General features: G+C 46.0%; 1 protein-coding gene across 11 annotated transcripts in view; it reads right to left on the bottom strand.

Moving 5' to 3' along the window:
- The window catches only part of PACS2 (phosphofurin acidic cluster sorting protein 2), an 82,786-nt gene that overhangs the window by 37,208 nt on the left and 31,909 nt on the right, over positions 1-13,669 (bottom strand). For 8 of the 11 annotated variants that reach the window (XM_042785603.1, XM_042785637.1, XM_042785612.1 and 5 more), the window contains 7 exons: positions 13,173-13,262; positions 8,528-8,653; positions 6,165-6,327; positions 5,033-5,106; positions 4,214-4,294; positions 1,847-1,906; positions 427-584 (listed from right to left, as the gene is read on the bottom strand). In XM_042785603.1, coding sequence (XP_042641537.1) covers positions 427-584; positions 1,847-1,906; positions 4,214-4,294; positions 5,033-5,106; positions 6,165-6,327; positions 8,528-8,653; positions 13,173-13,262 — 752 coding nt within the window. The remainder of the gene's footprint in view (positions 1-426; positions 585-1,846; positions 1,907-4,213; positions 4,295-5,032; positions 5,107-6,164; positions 6,328-8,527; positions 8,654-13,172; positions 13,263-13,669) is intronic. The other 3 variants (XM_042785625.1, XM_042785634.1, XM_042785660.1) reach the window with 1 other exon arrangement.

The following is a 13,669-nucleotide window of genomic DNA, read 5'->3' as shown; positions in this document are numbered from 1 at the left end:
CAGAAAGACACAGTCTGCCTTGTCCATCCCTGCCTCTACTTCTGCAGCTTCCAACCACATCTCCTTCTGCCTTCCCATAGATTTCCTGGCTGTTTCTACCACCTCTTCAAAACACCCGTGTATGGCTTAAGTCTACTGCCTGCATGTCAGCAATTCCTACCCCTGTGCCCAGGTGGCATGGCAGGCAGAACATCTGCAAAAGGAATAAGGAAGAAATGACACTGCAGGGAAGTTATATTTCCCCACACTACCCCCAGCTCACAAGCAGTCATTCACATCATAACAACACACGCTAGGGCTCCGACACCAGGTCAAGAGAGGGGGAAAAAAAAAAAAAGGATGTAGGGGTGGGAATAGAAACATCTAATCTGTGCTGATACCATGCATGGTCTCTCTCTAACCCAGCAACAACCACCCCACACTTACTTTAACTTTGGCTTCGGAGTGCTCAAGACACTGTCATCATCCTCCATTTCTGGCCCACTGTCACTGGGGTTCTCTATATCCAGTGTGTCATACAGAAGGTCCAAGTCCTCCTCCACCTCTGGAACGTGCTCTGCTGGGTCCTGCTCTGAATCCAGAACCTACACGCAGGACAAAAGCAGGCATTGCTGACTGCTAGGAGCCAGACCAATCCCACATCACCTGAGCTGCCCTGAGGAGTGCAGCACAGCAGGTTTAGGCAAGGATATTATATCCAAAAGAAACACTAAATATACGAGAAGTGCTTGTTTTGCGTCAAGCTTGCCGGTGTCTGGTTAAGCAGGAGTTACCTACTGGACTAAGCACCCACAAATAAGCTGTTAATCATTGATTATGTCCATTATTCAACCCCATTCTATAAACAAAGCTTTAAAAAGGCCCCCAGTGGGATCCCAGTATTCTTAGAACAAGTACAGAAATACAGTACTTCCATCAGTGTAACCTGTCCTGGGTTTTACGGAAAAAATTGCCATGACACCTCCTGATTTGATACCCAAGCAGGTAGAAATGACAAAAACGTCCACAAGAGGCACCTGAAACCTGGACAAGGATCAGCTGCCACCCACATGCAAAACCAAAGAGAACAGATATCTCACACAAAACTTCCATGGGTTGCTTCACATATACACCAGAGTAAGCTGGCAGCTGTGGACAGTTCTGAGCTTGCTTTTTGAATGGCAGCTCCAGAAAAGCAGCAGCTCAGCTGGCTGGGACCTCAACTGTGGGTGCTGACTCTGCTGAGCTAACTTGGGAAGAACAGCAAAGCTAACAGGACTGTTTGGAAGTGTAACAGAAGCATGAGGACTTACTCTTCATCAGAAGCCACAAAATGAGCACACAGCCAACTGAGATGTTAACTGTTTTTATACTGGCTTCTTAACATTACACAGGTTTCTTGGGTTCTGGATCTCTTTCATTTTCAGCTCTGACCAGACAGCTGACTCCTCTGTGGATCTGCATTCCCTATCCAAGTTTTTCATGTCTTGCCTGGCTGTTCTAGTAAGATGATCAAACAGGCTGGGATTTAACTTCACAATCAATATAGACCGTTGACTGCTTGCCTTTGAAAGGGTCAAAGATAATTTCAAAACAGTCTGCAAAACTAATGGGTAGACACATGGTTGCCAGAATCTACTTTTGATAAAACTCAATCTAGAAAATGTTTGATGACATTTTGAAGTTGGCCCTCAAGCCTCCATGCAAGGCCAGGGTGTAAGGAAAGGCCACATCCACTGCAGACTTGGAAAAAAAAAAATGAAAGGAACTAAGGGGAAACAGGAGAGTGTTCCTGAAGACTAAAGCAAGATGCACCAAGCAGAGGGCAACACACAAGACAGGAAAGCTTACAGAATTAAATACTTACCTCATCAGACACTTTAAACCTCTTCAGCAATGCCACAACCTTCTGTTTGAAGTTTTGTTGCTGCAAGTCAAAGACACTGTTACATAAGTAAAGCGTCAAGTGAACGGTTTTCTCCCAGTCTGCAAGAAGCCCAGACACATCTGACACTGGTGCTCTAGCTGCTGCTTCAAATCAAACTATTCTTGGCTCCACAAACTCAGTCTCTGATGTTCTTATGTTGAAATTGGCTTTTCCACACCTATGCTACCTTCTTTCCTGCATTATAACAAACTAGGTCCCACTCCACCATCATAAATCTTCTGGCCCCGAAGGATGGCACACCACTGTTGGTTGGACACACAGCAGATAACAGATTATTTTATCTGCCAGATCACCTCCTCTACCTGTTTGATATATTTCTGGCAAACACTTGACAGTCAAGTTTTCTGATTCTTAACAAGGGTGAGCCACCATAGACATCTACCCACCGACCCAAAGTACAAACGTGTTTTCTACCAACAAAGCAGTGTTTTCCCCAGGAGCTTGCAGTTCATCCTGTCAGGCTCATTTATTTGACTGGCAGCACTGTAGAAAAGTTGTGGAGCTTGTCCTTAGCACTTGCCTATCAGAAAAATGCTTTCTGAGTCTGATACCCTCAGATCCTGGACACAACATGCACCAAGTCCAAAACAACACAAGCTAAACTGCTGCACTTCCTTTGTGTTTACTTGTCCCCAAGAGCCATCTCTCTCTTGCATGACCAAACAGTTGAGATTTGCCATGACCTGCCCCGTCCTCCTCTGTCTGTCACTGACCAACCTAATATGAACACTCCAAAGTAAAGGAAGATGAGAAGAGCCCAAGCATGAGTGTAGGTACAGAGCATTTGAGGGGGCATCCCTGCGTCAGGAGGAAAGGGAGGAAAAAAAGGCTGACAACAGGCCACTCAGAGCTGAAGAAAGTAGCTCATTTGCTGGCTCTCCTGTATCTCATGCAAGCTCTTCCTGCAAATCCAAATGCATGCTCCCACTGTGGCCTATGACACTTCACACTGCCCAATGCCTCCTGGCCCTTTACTTCTGAACTCAAGTCCTAGGAGCTGCAACCACCTTCTAGACAGTTGAAGTTTAGGTGAAATAAATCCACCAGGCCTCACATAATCTCCAAAGACTGCCCTATTTCTGTCCCCAGTGCACTTGTGAGGCCGAGATGTTCTCACGATAATGAGAGTTGTCCCCTGGCTCAGGCTGCTGAGCAAAACCATCCATCACACAGAGCACTTGGACCAGCACGGCCGTCTGTGGAGGGAGGGCACACAGCAAACATGGCAAGAGCTGTTTGCTGGCCTGAATGGCCTGACAGTTGGTGGACAAGGTGGCTCAGTTTGGAGCTGGGCTGATGTTAACTTAACTGGCAGCACCAAACCCAGTTTTGCACCAGTCCCACATGCTGGAGATTCAGTATCAGTTCAGAGATCAGGGCTAGAAAGACATTATTCTTGTTGATTATTAAGCAAGCAACTATCTCAAGTGGTGAGTTTTGTCCTGGCTGGTCACCAACTCCTGAAAACAATGCTAAGGGCACCAAGGATAAGAGTTAGCATATTCCTGGTCTCACTGAGAGGATCTTTTTAGTATCAGGTTTGGGTCAAAATAGGGTTTATTTCAGACCCTATCAAAACATGGATTTCAGAAATAGCCTCATAGGAGGTACAATGATCTCCAAATTTACTAAGTACAAAAAGAAACCTAGCTTATCCTGGTGATTCTGAGGTGTTGTCATCACAGATATGCATTAACACTCGCGTAAGCAGAAATGGCGTGGTCAAGCACAAGTCATTGCTCTGCGCAGAAGTGCAGCTTTGCAGGCATACCCATGCTTGCTGTGAGAGGTCGGATAGCTGCGTGCGACTTGCCAAAGCTTTCAATATCCAGCTGCTACTTTTGCCTCAGCACCACGTGCACCACCTCAGGTTTATCTGTCAAGCTCCAGCCTCTGACTGAGCTACTTCATTTGGAAACCTTCCCACTGGCCTCTCCCATGCAGAGCACAAACAGAAGAGATTCCCTTCACTTGAAGCTACTTTCAGGACCTACACAAGCATGGATTCTGCACTGGCTTCATTATGGGGGTGGAATTTCATACACTTACGTGATTTTTGAAGCTCCTTAACTTTCCAGCCACAGGACACTCAAAACACCACATACACACACCTTGGACAGTCCCATTCCCTGAACTGGCTGCTTTTGCTAGCTCTTCACATGCTGTGACCATGCCCCCAAGCTCTCTGCTGGGCCAGCATGTCTAGTACTGCTGCTCCCATAAGCCACGTGCACCGCGCATCCTGGCCAAACCCCATCAGTGTTAGTAAAACTAATTTCCACCGACCCTGGTTATGGACGTCGTTCTTACTATCGATCTCCGCTGCTTCTTGGGCTTCCCCAGCTCGTACTCATCATCATCCAAATCCTGAATAGAAAGAGGATTCCCATGTTACTTTTGTGATTTGGGGACACTTGAGCATTTAAGTGCTAAAAATGTCCCTTCTATAAAGATAAACCTGCTGCTCCATCTTCCAGGCTTTCCGCATTTGCCTTAATTGCAGTTATGATGGCAGATGGAAAAGGAAGTGAACCAGGAATAACAATCTGGAGAAGCAAAACAGCCCTAGTTCTACATTCAAGGAACAAGGATAGTCACAGCCCCACATTTTGGTGGGTTCCTCTCTCAGTGCCCTCCAAGAGGTGGAAGGCAGGTGATGCCACAGTCTGAAGATCCAAACTCAGAAGCATCTCACATCTAGCCAGGGGATTCTCTGTAAGGACCTATTTTGCAGAAGGTATTACAGACTAAAGACTAACTCGGACTCCACTGGCCCTTTGATTACAACTGGGGAATCTAGTTGGGCTCTTTGAATCCAATCAGCATGATGCCTTGACCATTAAGCAGAGAAACACACAAGGATGCTAATGTTTTATTGTTTCAAGGGAGCTCAAGTCCAAACACATGAACAGATAAATCACAGCATGGTGGAAGAAATGGGTTACTGTGCAACCCTTCTGCCACTGCAGCTAAACACTTGGTGACAGTCTCCCACTGTCATGGCTTTAGCTAAAGACATAGGCTTTTAGTTTCAAGCACGAGCTGAAAGCGTACACGCTCTACTGAAGCTCTCAGAGGGAGAAGCCATGCCCTAAACAGTAGTACCTGGCCCTGCACGGCATCATCACTGGCCTCCTGCTCAGAAGAGAAGCTCTCGTACTCTTCCTCGGAATAGTTGTCTGAAAGGCAAGGAAAGGGGAGAGATCCTGTGAAACTCCTTTAAGGTGAGGGGACAGTCTCATCTCATGAGCAGAGAAGGCAAACTAACAGTCACAAATCATGAAAGGAGGCACATACAAGGAGATGCTTGCTAGTTTATCTTCTATCTGTGCTACAAACAGTGAGATAGGAACCACCTGGAGATAAGGAACAAGGAGAAACACATCTAATGGGAAGGAAGGACCAGCACGCAGATAGGGCTCCTTGAAACACCACCCCCTTTTACCCTGGAAAGAACCACCTGGTAGACAGCAGCAAGTAAAGAGGTTTTTCCACAGGGGAAATTACTTTTCCCCCTAACATGGGCATAACTGGCTTAAAGGAGCAAGTAAGACATGCCAGGAGTATAAATCCTTTATTGAAATGAATAACACCTCAGGTGAGCTGTCTGGCCTCAGGCGACAACACACCAGCACCTGCATGCGCTGCCTTTAACAGGCCACTCTTCTAGCAGTGAGCAGAAGGCTGGTACCACATAAGAAGACTGTCATGAGTAGAAACCTAATCACTTCCCTATACAGTGCACAACACCATGGATTTATACTCATTAAACCAGGCCATAGTCCACAAAAAAAACATGTTTCAGGTTTGCAGGTTTCATCTAAGTTAATGAGATTTATTGTAGGATACGCAAAGCAAAAAGTTGTAAGAGTAGCTTAAATGTGGATTTCCTGAATACTGCTGTTAGCCAGGTGAGAAGCTATAGGTTCTCAACACACCCACCAGTAAAGCTGGAAGAATGCTGGTGAGAACACAGCTAACCCTTGTTGAATGGCTCACACCTGGCGTGATACGCAGGAGAGGCTTGGACAGTTCAATCCCCCGCTCCCGTCACACTCCCTGCTTACACAGCAACAGGTTTGTGAAGTGGATTTTCTTTGCATTCATCAGTTATAGAAACAGCAACTTGTGCAAATCAGTTCTCATTTGTCCCAGGAAGCATCTAAGCCCAGGTTGAGTTTAAGTCCAGCTGGTTCAGGAAGACACTGGTCCTCAGAGAATGTGGTTGTACTCTTACCTGTAGACTTGATTTTCTGGCTGGCCTGCATAGTGCTGTCTTCATGGTCAATTGGCTGACTTGACAAGGAGAAAATCCATATTTCTGCTACCTTCACTGCAGCCTCTTTGATGTTGCTGAAAAGGCTCAGGACCTGGCCACCTTCTGTTGGGTGCTGCATGACCTGGGACAGAAATTAAGCAGTACCAATCTGCATTTAAATGTATTTAAACTTGCATCATTTGCATTCTACAAGAGTTATTTATGTTAGAGTTATTTCACATTTCCAAGGACAGAAGCAAGCCAACAGCCTGCAACTGCAGGAGTCACTTGCAGGCAATACACACAATGCTGGTTGAGATTTTATTTAACTACTAATGGAAGTGACAGAAGGAAAGAAAAGGCATTCTGAGCTTGGCAGTTGAGTAGCTCATCCCTGAAGCACAGTACTTGACTACCTCATTATTATGTATTTGCTTCCACGCACAGTACTTATTGAATTATCAAGTTACCAACCTTCTGAACACCTAATTAAGGAACTTAATTTTGTGTTAGAGCCCAGCAGAAGGGCCAGTAAAAGCAAAAATTCTTCCTGAGATACAGATGCAAAGTGCTTCCTAAAGCAAAAAATTCCTGCTCCAGAGAGCTGGCACCTGAATCTCAGAGGAGCTGGCCACCCCAGGATAATGAGGCCGTGGGTCACAAAAGACAAGATAATGCTGGAGGTAGGACATCTCGGTGTGGGTTTCTTATTTCTTTGCCACTTCCAGCTCACAGGGCTCTCCCCAGAGCCTAAGACTTTATCCTCTTGTCTTGCCCCACCACACTCAGAAAGTGCTTCCCCACACCTGCACCTCAGCTTTCTAACACTCCAGGCTGCTTTGTCAGCTCCTCACATGGCTTTAAAAAGACCTGAGCTGATGAGGAACGTATGCCCCTCCATTCTTAAACTCTGCTCAGACTCAGAAGTCCAAATCATTACTTTGTTTCAACAGCTAAGAGAATGGGATTTGGTTGTTTTCTTTTTTTTTGTTTGTTTGTTGGTTTGTTTTTTTGTTTTTGTTTTTGTTTTTTTTTTGGTTTTGTGTGTGGGTTTTATTTTGGTGGGGTTTTGTTTGTTTGGTTTTTTTAAAGAAATGTGCCAGTGCTGTTTAGGGGTCATTATACTATAAGCTACAAAGGGAGGGGATGGACCTTGTAAAATTTGTTTTCCTCAAGTCTTCCTTTTTCAGAAATATTCCAGATGAGCTGGAGAGCAACGATTTCCTAACATAGTGAACCTTTGAAAATTTCTGACCTTCTAACCTCAGTCAGCTGACATTACAAAAAAGCATAAGAGAAACCACATGCAGCAGCAGCAAATGCCCAACACTTAGAAGTTTACTGATGGGTCTAATTAAGGGGCCCACATGTTTTCTGCCTTACAGCAGTATTTAATTTCTAGTTCTTAAACAAATCCAACACAGTATAGGAAAAATGTTAGCTCCAACACCACAAATCAGAATTTGGCTGATTCAAATGGGGAGTTCAGCATTTACTGCATGTCTAAGGGAAGCTGAACTCACACACAAGGAGTGGTCTTTATAATGAATTATTTAATATAGTAATAACTTACCACAGCATAGCGCTAGCTTATTTTGGATGGAAATGATTTGTTGACAGAATGCAGTTTGATGAAAAATACTGGTGTTAGGCTGAACTTGCTACTGCTAAACCCATCTCTAAATACTCAGAAACAGAAACAGCAGAGATTAAACAGGGCATGAAATAATGAAGTACGGAGCTAAGCCATTCAGTAAGCCTTAATGAATAATTCACCCATACTTGATACCAGCATTAATTTTCAGATGTAAATCTGAAAATTTTATCATTTCCCTCTCGTGAATAGAACTCAACGTAAATTACCAACAGCCACGAAATAAAAATTCCAAAAGGTGTTTCAAGCAAAATGACAGAAAATACTTGATCCTGAACTCTCATACAGTGCCACAGAAAAGGACAGAAAACCTTGCTTTAACTTTAACATTTCTTAGGGTTGGAAGGTTTGCTCGAGTGACCCTATCTGTCTTGTTCTACACTTATGATCTGGACCTCCTAACACTAAAAAAAAACCAAAACACATACAACACCACCACCACCCTCACAAGGTAATAAGCTAGCCTCATGAAAGCTTTAGCTCTCACAATACTATCCAGAAAATGTCCAATACTATTACTAAGTAGTAAAATCTGTTTAAAATATTGCCCAGTGAATATTGATTACAGCTAAAACAGCTATATGAAATCCCACCAGGTACTTCTCAACGAGCAAGTGAAACCACTGGGTTTAAAGAGAAAGGAAAATGTCTACCTTTGTAAACAAAGATCACATCAAATGCTGCTCACCTCAGCCATGTTGATAGACCCCACAGCCAGTGTCTTGTAGCCTAAAATGGTTCGGTTCTTGTACCGTTTCCGCCGTTGCAGCATGATCTGGAGCTTGTTGCCTTCTCTCTTCAAGAAGTGAGGGTACTGTGGTTGGAAACACAATGGAAAAGTTTATTACATCTCTTGACATTATCTTCTAAACTGCCTGCTTCACAAGTAAACTCCATTCCTAGGGATTAACCCCAACGCTTTTAGAAGTGCCTGCAGCTAACTCACACCCAGTGGACAAAGCCTTCATTATCCCAGGGAAGCCTTCATCTCTGCCCAAACCCCAGCCGAGCCCACTGAGAACACAATCCAGGGGCACAGAGGAGCTGTTCAGTCTGGGAAGGGCTGAGCCCAAGCTGGGTTCCAGAGAGATGAGGGGCCTCCAGGAGACCCTTGCCCCAACAGCTAAATGGAGGCTGCCTGGAACTGGAGCCCCAGAGGTGCTGCCCCTGCGCCGACAGCAGGCAGCATGCAGTGGCAGGGACAGCCACAGGCTCCTGCAGCTCTTGGCAGGACACTGCCTTCCCTCCAGCACAAGGACACCTCTCAGTGTTTGACCCTCTACTGCACACATTTAAGAACCTATTGTGCTCTGAATGGCAAGCGGAGAGAGGCACAGCTGTGAAGAGGCCAAGGATTTACTGATGTCTCTTTTCCTAAAGCACGAAGATCTACATGGTCACCAATGATTCTCTCCAGGACAATGCTGTCTCCTTCAGGCACTCAGCTCTTGCAATCGTCAGTGCTTTCCAGCATTAATACACTCAAACTTCTATTGCTCAAAGCAGTTGTATTTTAAGTAATTAAGTCAAGACAAACCCTGTCCTACTGCCAGACCATGTTCCAAGACATGTTCCAGTCAAGAAAATATCTTTGTTTATATCTCCCCAAAAACTCCCCAAGAACAGAGAAGCTGTGAAGACAAACAGAGACAATTAGGGAAAGAGTGGGGCTAACCACGCTAACTCAGCTTGCCCTGCTCATCTGCACAGATTATTAGTGCAGTCAGGTCCTGCTTTCTGCCACGACACTAGCTATAGCACCAACACTCCCCAGGGCCCAGCTCACCAGCTGTGAGAGGAAAAAGCCAAACAATGGAAGAGCAATCTTCAAGATACAGCAGCCACCTGACCAGTCTCATCCCGAAAAGAGAGGTGAACGGGACACATGCTCCAAATACACGAAGTACATTGCATTAAGTAACCTGCAGACCGGAGCATCTAATTGCAGGGACCTCAAACAGGACATTCCCAAGTGAAGGATGCTCCTCTTACAGGCAAGACCTAAATACTTTTTTTTTTCCTTGGACATTATGAAAGTAACTTCCTGCCAATCAAGACACTTCATCAATACAAATGCTGAGTGCCACAAGAAACTCCAGGATATTAATTTGCAGTCCAGAGCAAGCCTGACTGCTATGTAGAGAGCTGGGAGCAGTGGCCACACAAACAACCAGAATACTAATTAACTGATTGCTCTGCAAGAGCAAGGCCTGCTGTGCACTGCACAAGGAAGCGGCCCTGCAGAAGAGAGAAACAGCAGTCCACATCATTAAAAGACAACCTCAAAACACACCTGCATCCAGACCCAAGTGGAGCCTGTGACTTCACAGACACACAACATCCCTAAACAAGGATGGAAGAATTATTAGGGGGAAGGGGCAAGAGGGGCTCAAAAAGCCTGAGGCAACTTTTGCTTTCAAAATCTACCATCTCCTTGCCTCTGGGGCCCTTCCATGTGTTGGAAGGGCAGCAGGGGAGAGGGACTCCTTGCTCTCAGCTCAAAGCACTTGGACCACACCAAGGCTGCTTAAGTACAAGCCTGCAGGTAAAGTCATGCTTCATCCCAGGCCAGCTTGATTTCAATGCGTACAATTTTCAGGGATTAAACTGGACAGCTAATGTTCATACGTGGGCAAGTTTCTGTTATTCAAAGGTGTGTTGCCTGGCCACCTTTGATGAGTATTCACAGAGATGATAACAGGAAGGTACCGAGAGACTCAGGCCACTCAGCTCCTCTGTTAAAAGTAAAGGCCTCTAGAAGGAAAGCCGAGCCATTTTCATAGTACAAGGTGTTTTTAACACCAGCCATGGCTGATCAACTCTACAGAACCGTTTTGAGCAAAACCTCTTAGTAATTGTCAGTCCATGACAGACTGGAGAAGAAAACAGTTTGGCTCAAAACATCTGAAAACAAGACTAAGCACCCCAAGGCACCTCTGAGGGGTGAGGAGGCCATCACACACACCAGAACAGCAATAGCCAGGGCAAGACATTTTTTCTGAAGCCCCGGTGATGTAATCCCTTCCATTTGGAAAGGGTTATTAGATTAAACACAGGAATTAAGTGCTCCAGAGAGCTGCTATGATGTGCTTGGAATATCTGGGCAATCTCACTTGATCCTGCGAAACCCAAGGAGGGCCACAACAAGGAGGCCTTCCAGCAGTAAGGGTGATGGTAGCTCACCTGCCAGAAAGGCTACTGCTGGTCTAGCCCTAGCTAGCAAGGCGAAACAGAATGAGACACAGCACTAACTCCAGTCTTACCCCAGCTGTGTAATAGAGCAACAGGAAACTCCTCCCTTCTGTTTGAACAGAGGCCTGCCAGACACAATGGGCTGCTGCTCACTGTTATGCCAGCCAGCACCTCCACGTTTCCAGATTAGCTCTGACAAGGAAACGCTCTGTGCAAAGGACAAGAATTTCACCCAGGAGAAGCACAGCTGAGGAGGCAGTGACTGTGAAGATACGAGGGGCTACAAATCCAGGCAGCTAGCACAAAGCAAGTTTGAAGAGTTGACAGCGTGATATGGAGATACTGGCTGCTGCAAGACACTGAGACCTTCTTGTGCTGTGACATGCACATGCTTTCACTTTGTGTCCCATCACCACTCTCAAACACATCCCAGGCACTATATTCAGACTGTATCTGGCTTAAGCTGCAGTTGTCAGCTAGGAGTAGCTTCCAGCCATTGTCCAATTAAGAAACAATAAAATCTGTCATAAAAATCCTGCTGTGCCATTTCAGGAAGGCTTCCCAGGCCTTACTGCATCCAAGACCACCAATACTTCCTGCAGTCAGAGACCAGCAGCACATCTCTGCATTGAGCTTGCTCACCTCTTCTGAAGTCTCAGTGTCACAGACATTGCTCTCCCCTATTCTGGCTCAATTCCCAGTCCCTTCAGGTGAAACTGAGTTAAAGGCAATGCCCTGTGTTCTGCTGCAGCATTGTTCTGAGTCCCAGAAAAAAAACCAAACCAAACATACTCCCAGTTTATTCCAAAAAGATCTGCAGAAATACCTGCTCCTTGCTGACACAGGATTGGCAGAGGGACACCTGGCTCATCTTACAGCTCTGCTCCCAACCATGGGAAAGCTGCAGCCCCAGGACCTATGAATTCCTGGCACATGGCTTTGTTGTTGCTGTTCACAAAGGAGGGGATGCAATGCTGCAGTTAACCCAGTCCGTGGGCTGCATCAGGACAGAACCAGAAGCATCAGCCATCTGTGTATCTGCCCGGGCAGCCGCAGGGTTATCATCCATCTGCAACGAAATCTTATCTGTTTCAAGTCTGCATAGATCTGAGTAACAACTGGTCTGCCTCACATCACCACTTGAGCCTTTCTTCTTGCCAGATCAAACTCTTCAAGATATAACCAATAGTCCCAGAACACAGATAATCCAGATATAAATGCTTCTGAGTGTCTGTCTGGCTCTGCTCTAGGCATGCAGGATCCTCCCTCTTGCTTGCAGCAAGCCAGCCCCTATTTACCTTATTTCCTTTCTCAGGAGGTAGCAACAGGACAGCATGCTTTGAGGAAAAGAGGAACCAATAAAATACGGTTGCTCCAATGCCCAGCTACTCCTATGACTCTAGAGCCAGGAGTAACTGTTTGCATACTGCTCCTGCTTCCCCAAGTGGTGCCTCTCTCAGCAACTCCAAATCAGACACTCACCTGTCCCATTCCTACTACTGCCTTCCGCCAGCCTGATACTCCATGCCACCCTACAAGGCTGCCATCCTCCAGTGCCTATTATTCATAAGGCAAGAAAAGGCAAAAAAGAGCCATCCTGCTCAGCTTCAGTTCCTGCCACAGCCATAACATTAAGAGGACAGATTGCACAAAGTCCTTGTGTTCCTGGGCTCCAAACACAGGATGCACAAGGAGGGTTCCCTAACACTGCAAACCAGCCCCCTGTGCTAGGCCCTGAATGCTGAGAGGCAATCCAGACTAATTTGTGCTGTTGTACTGAGGACATGCAAACTGCTGCTAATATCTAACTTTCCTGTTCCCCCAGGATTAGAGATCTGCCTTCCATGATGCAGGGTTGGCCCTAAGGACAAGTCTAAGGGTTTATATGGCAGCTTTCCTAGCAAGCTTCCCTCTTCCCCAGATCCTGGAAGCATCTTGGCCATTTTGCTCAAATTCCCCAGAGTTGACTGCCCGAGACAAGCTAAAAGAGCTCAGATAGCTCTTCAGAAATTGCTGGGACTTACTTAAGCCCAAGCATCCCTGGCAGCACTGGAAGGATCTTCATCTCAGACCCACAGCATACCTCTGCTCACTGTAAAGCATCAAGTCCAGCAAGCACACGTGCCCCAGGGCCACCTTACCTGCAGCGAGAAGGTCAGCGCAAGCTCCGTCTCCACGTGTCCACTCGGGGGCAATACAATCTCATGAGACCTCAGGATGCGCTTGGAGCCCTGTACAGAAACAAAGTCCACAGGGTGAATTCCCTGGAAGCCATCCCTCGCATCCCACCTCAGTCCTATTTACTGAAAACAGGAAACATTGTCAGGGACTACAACAGAGAAAGTGAATGGATACATCTGACCTTGCACTTCTGTGAAATATTAATGAGATGAAAGGGAGATATTTGACTAATAAAGATTTGGGCATATTTACTGTCCCTAACTGCAACAAAGCAGCTTTTGTTCATCCAAACCCCAGCACTCAAAAGCTATGAGTCAAACCGCCCCCCCCCCCCCCAAGTTCAAGTATCATATTTTTATTTCAGACAGTAGGTACAAGGCTCATCACCTCCTGGGTTTGGAAGCTGCGGTGCCGTGCTTACATCTCTGGCGTTAGCCATCACGGACTAGTATCTTTT

Source organism: Tyto alba, unplaced genomic scaffold, assembly GCF_018691265.1.
Source record: "Tyto alba isolate M040663 unplaced genomic scaffold, T.alba_DEE_v4.0 Super-Scaffold_1000006, whole genome shotgun sequence".
NCBI classification, from domain to species: Eukaryota; Metazoa; Chordata; class Aves; order Strigiformes; family Tytonidae; genus Tyto; species Tyto alba.
The sequence above is the reverse complement of the archived record's forward strand: the minus strand, read 5'-3'. Positions and strand labels throughout refer to the sequence as shown.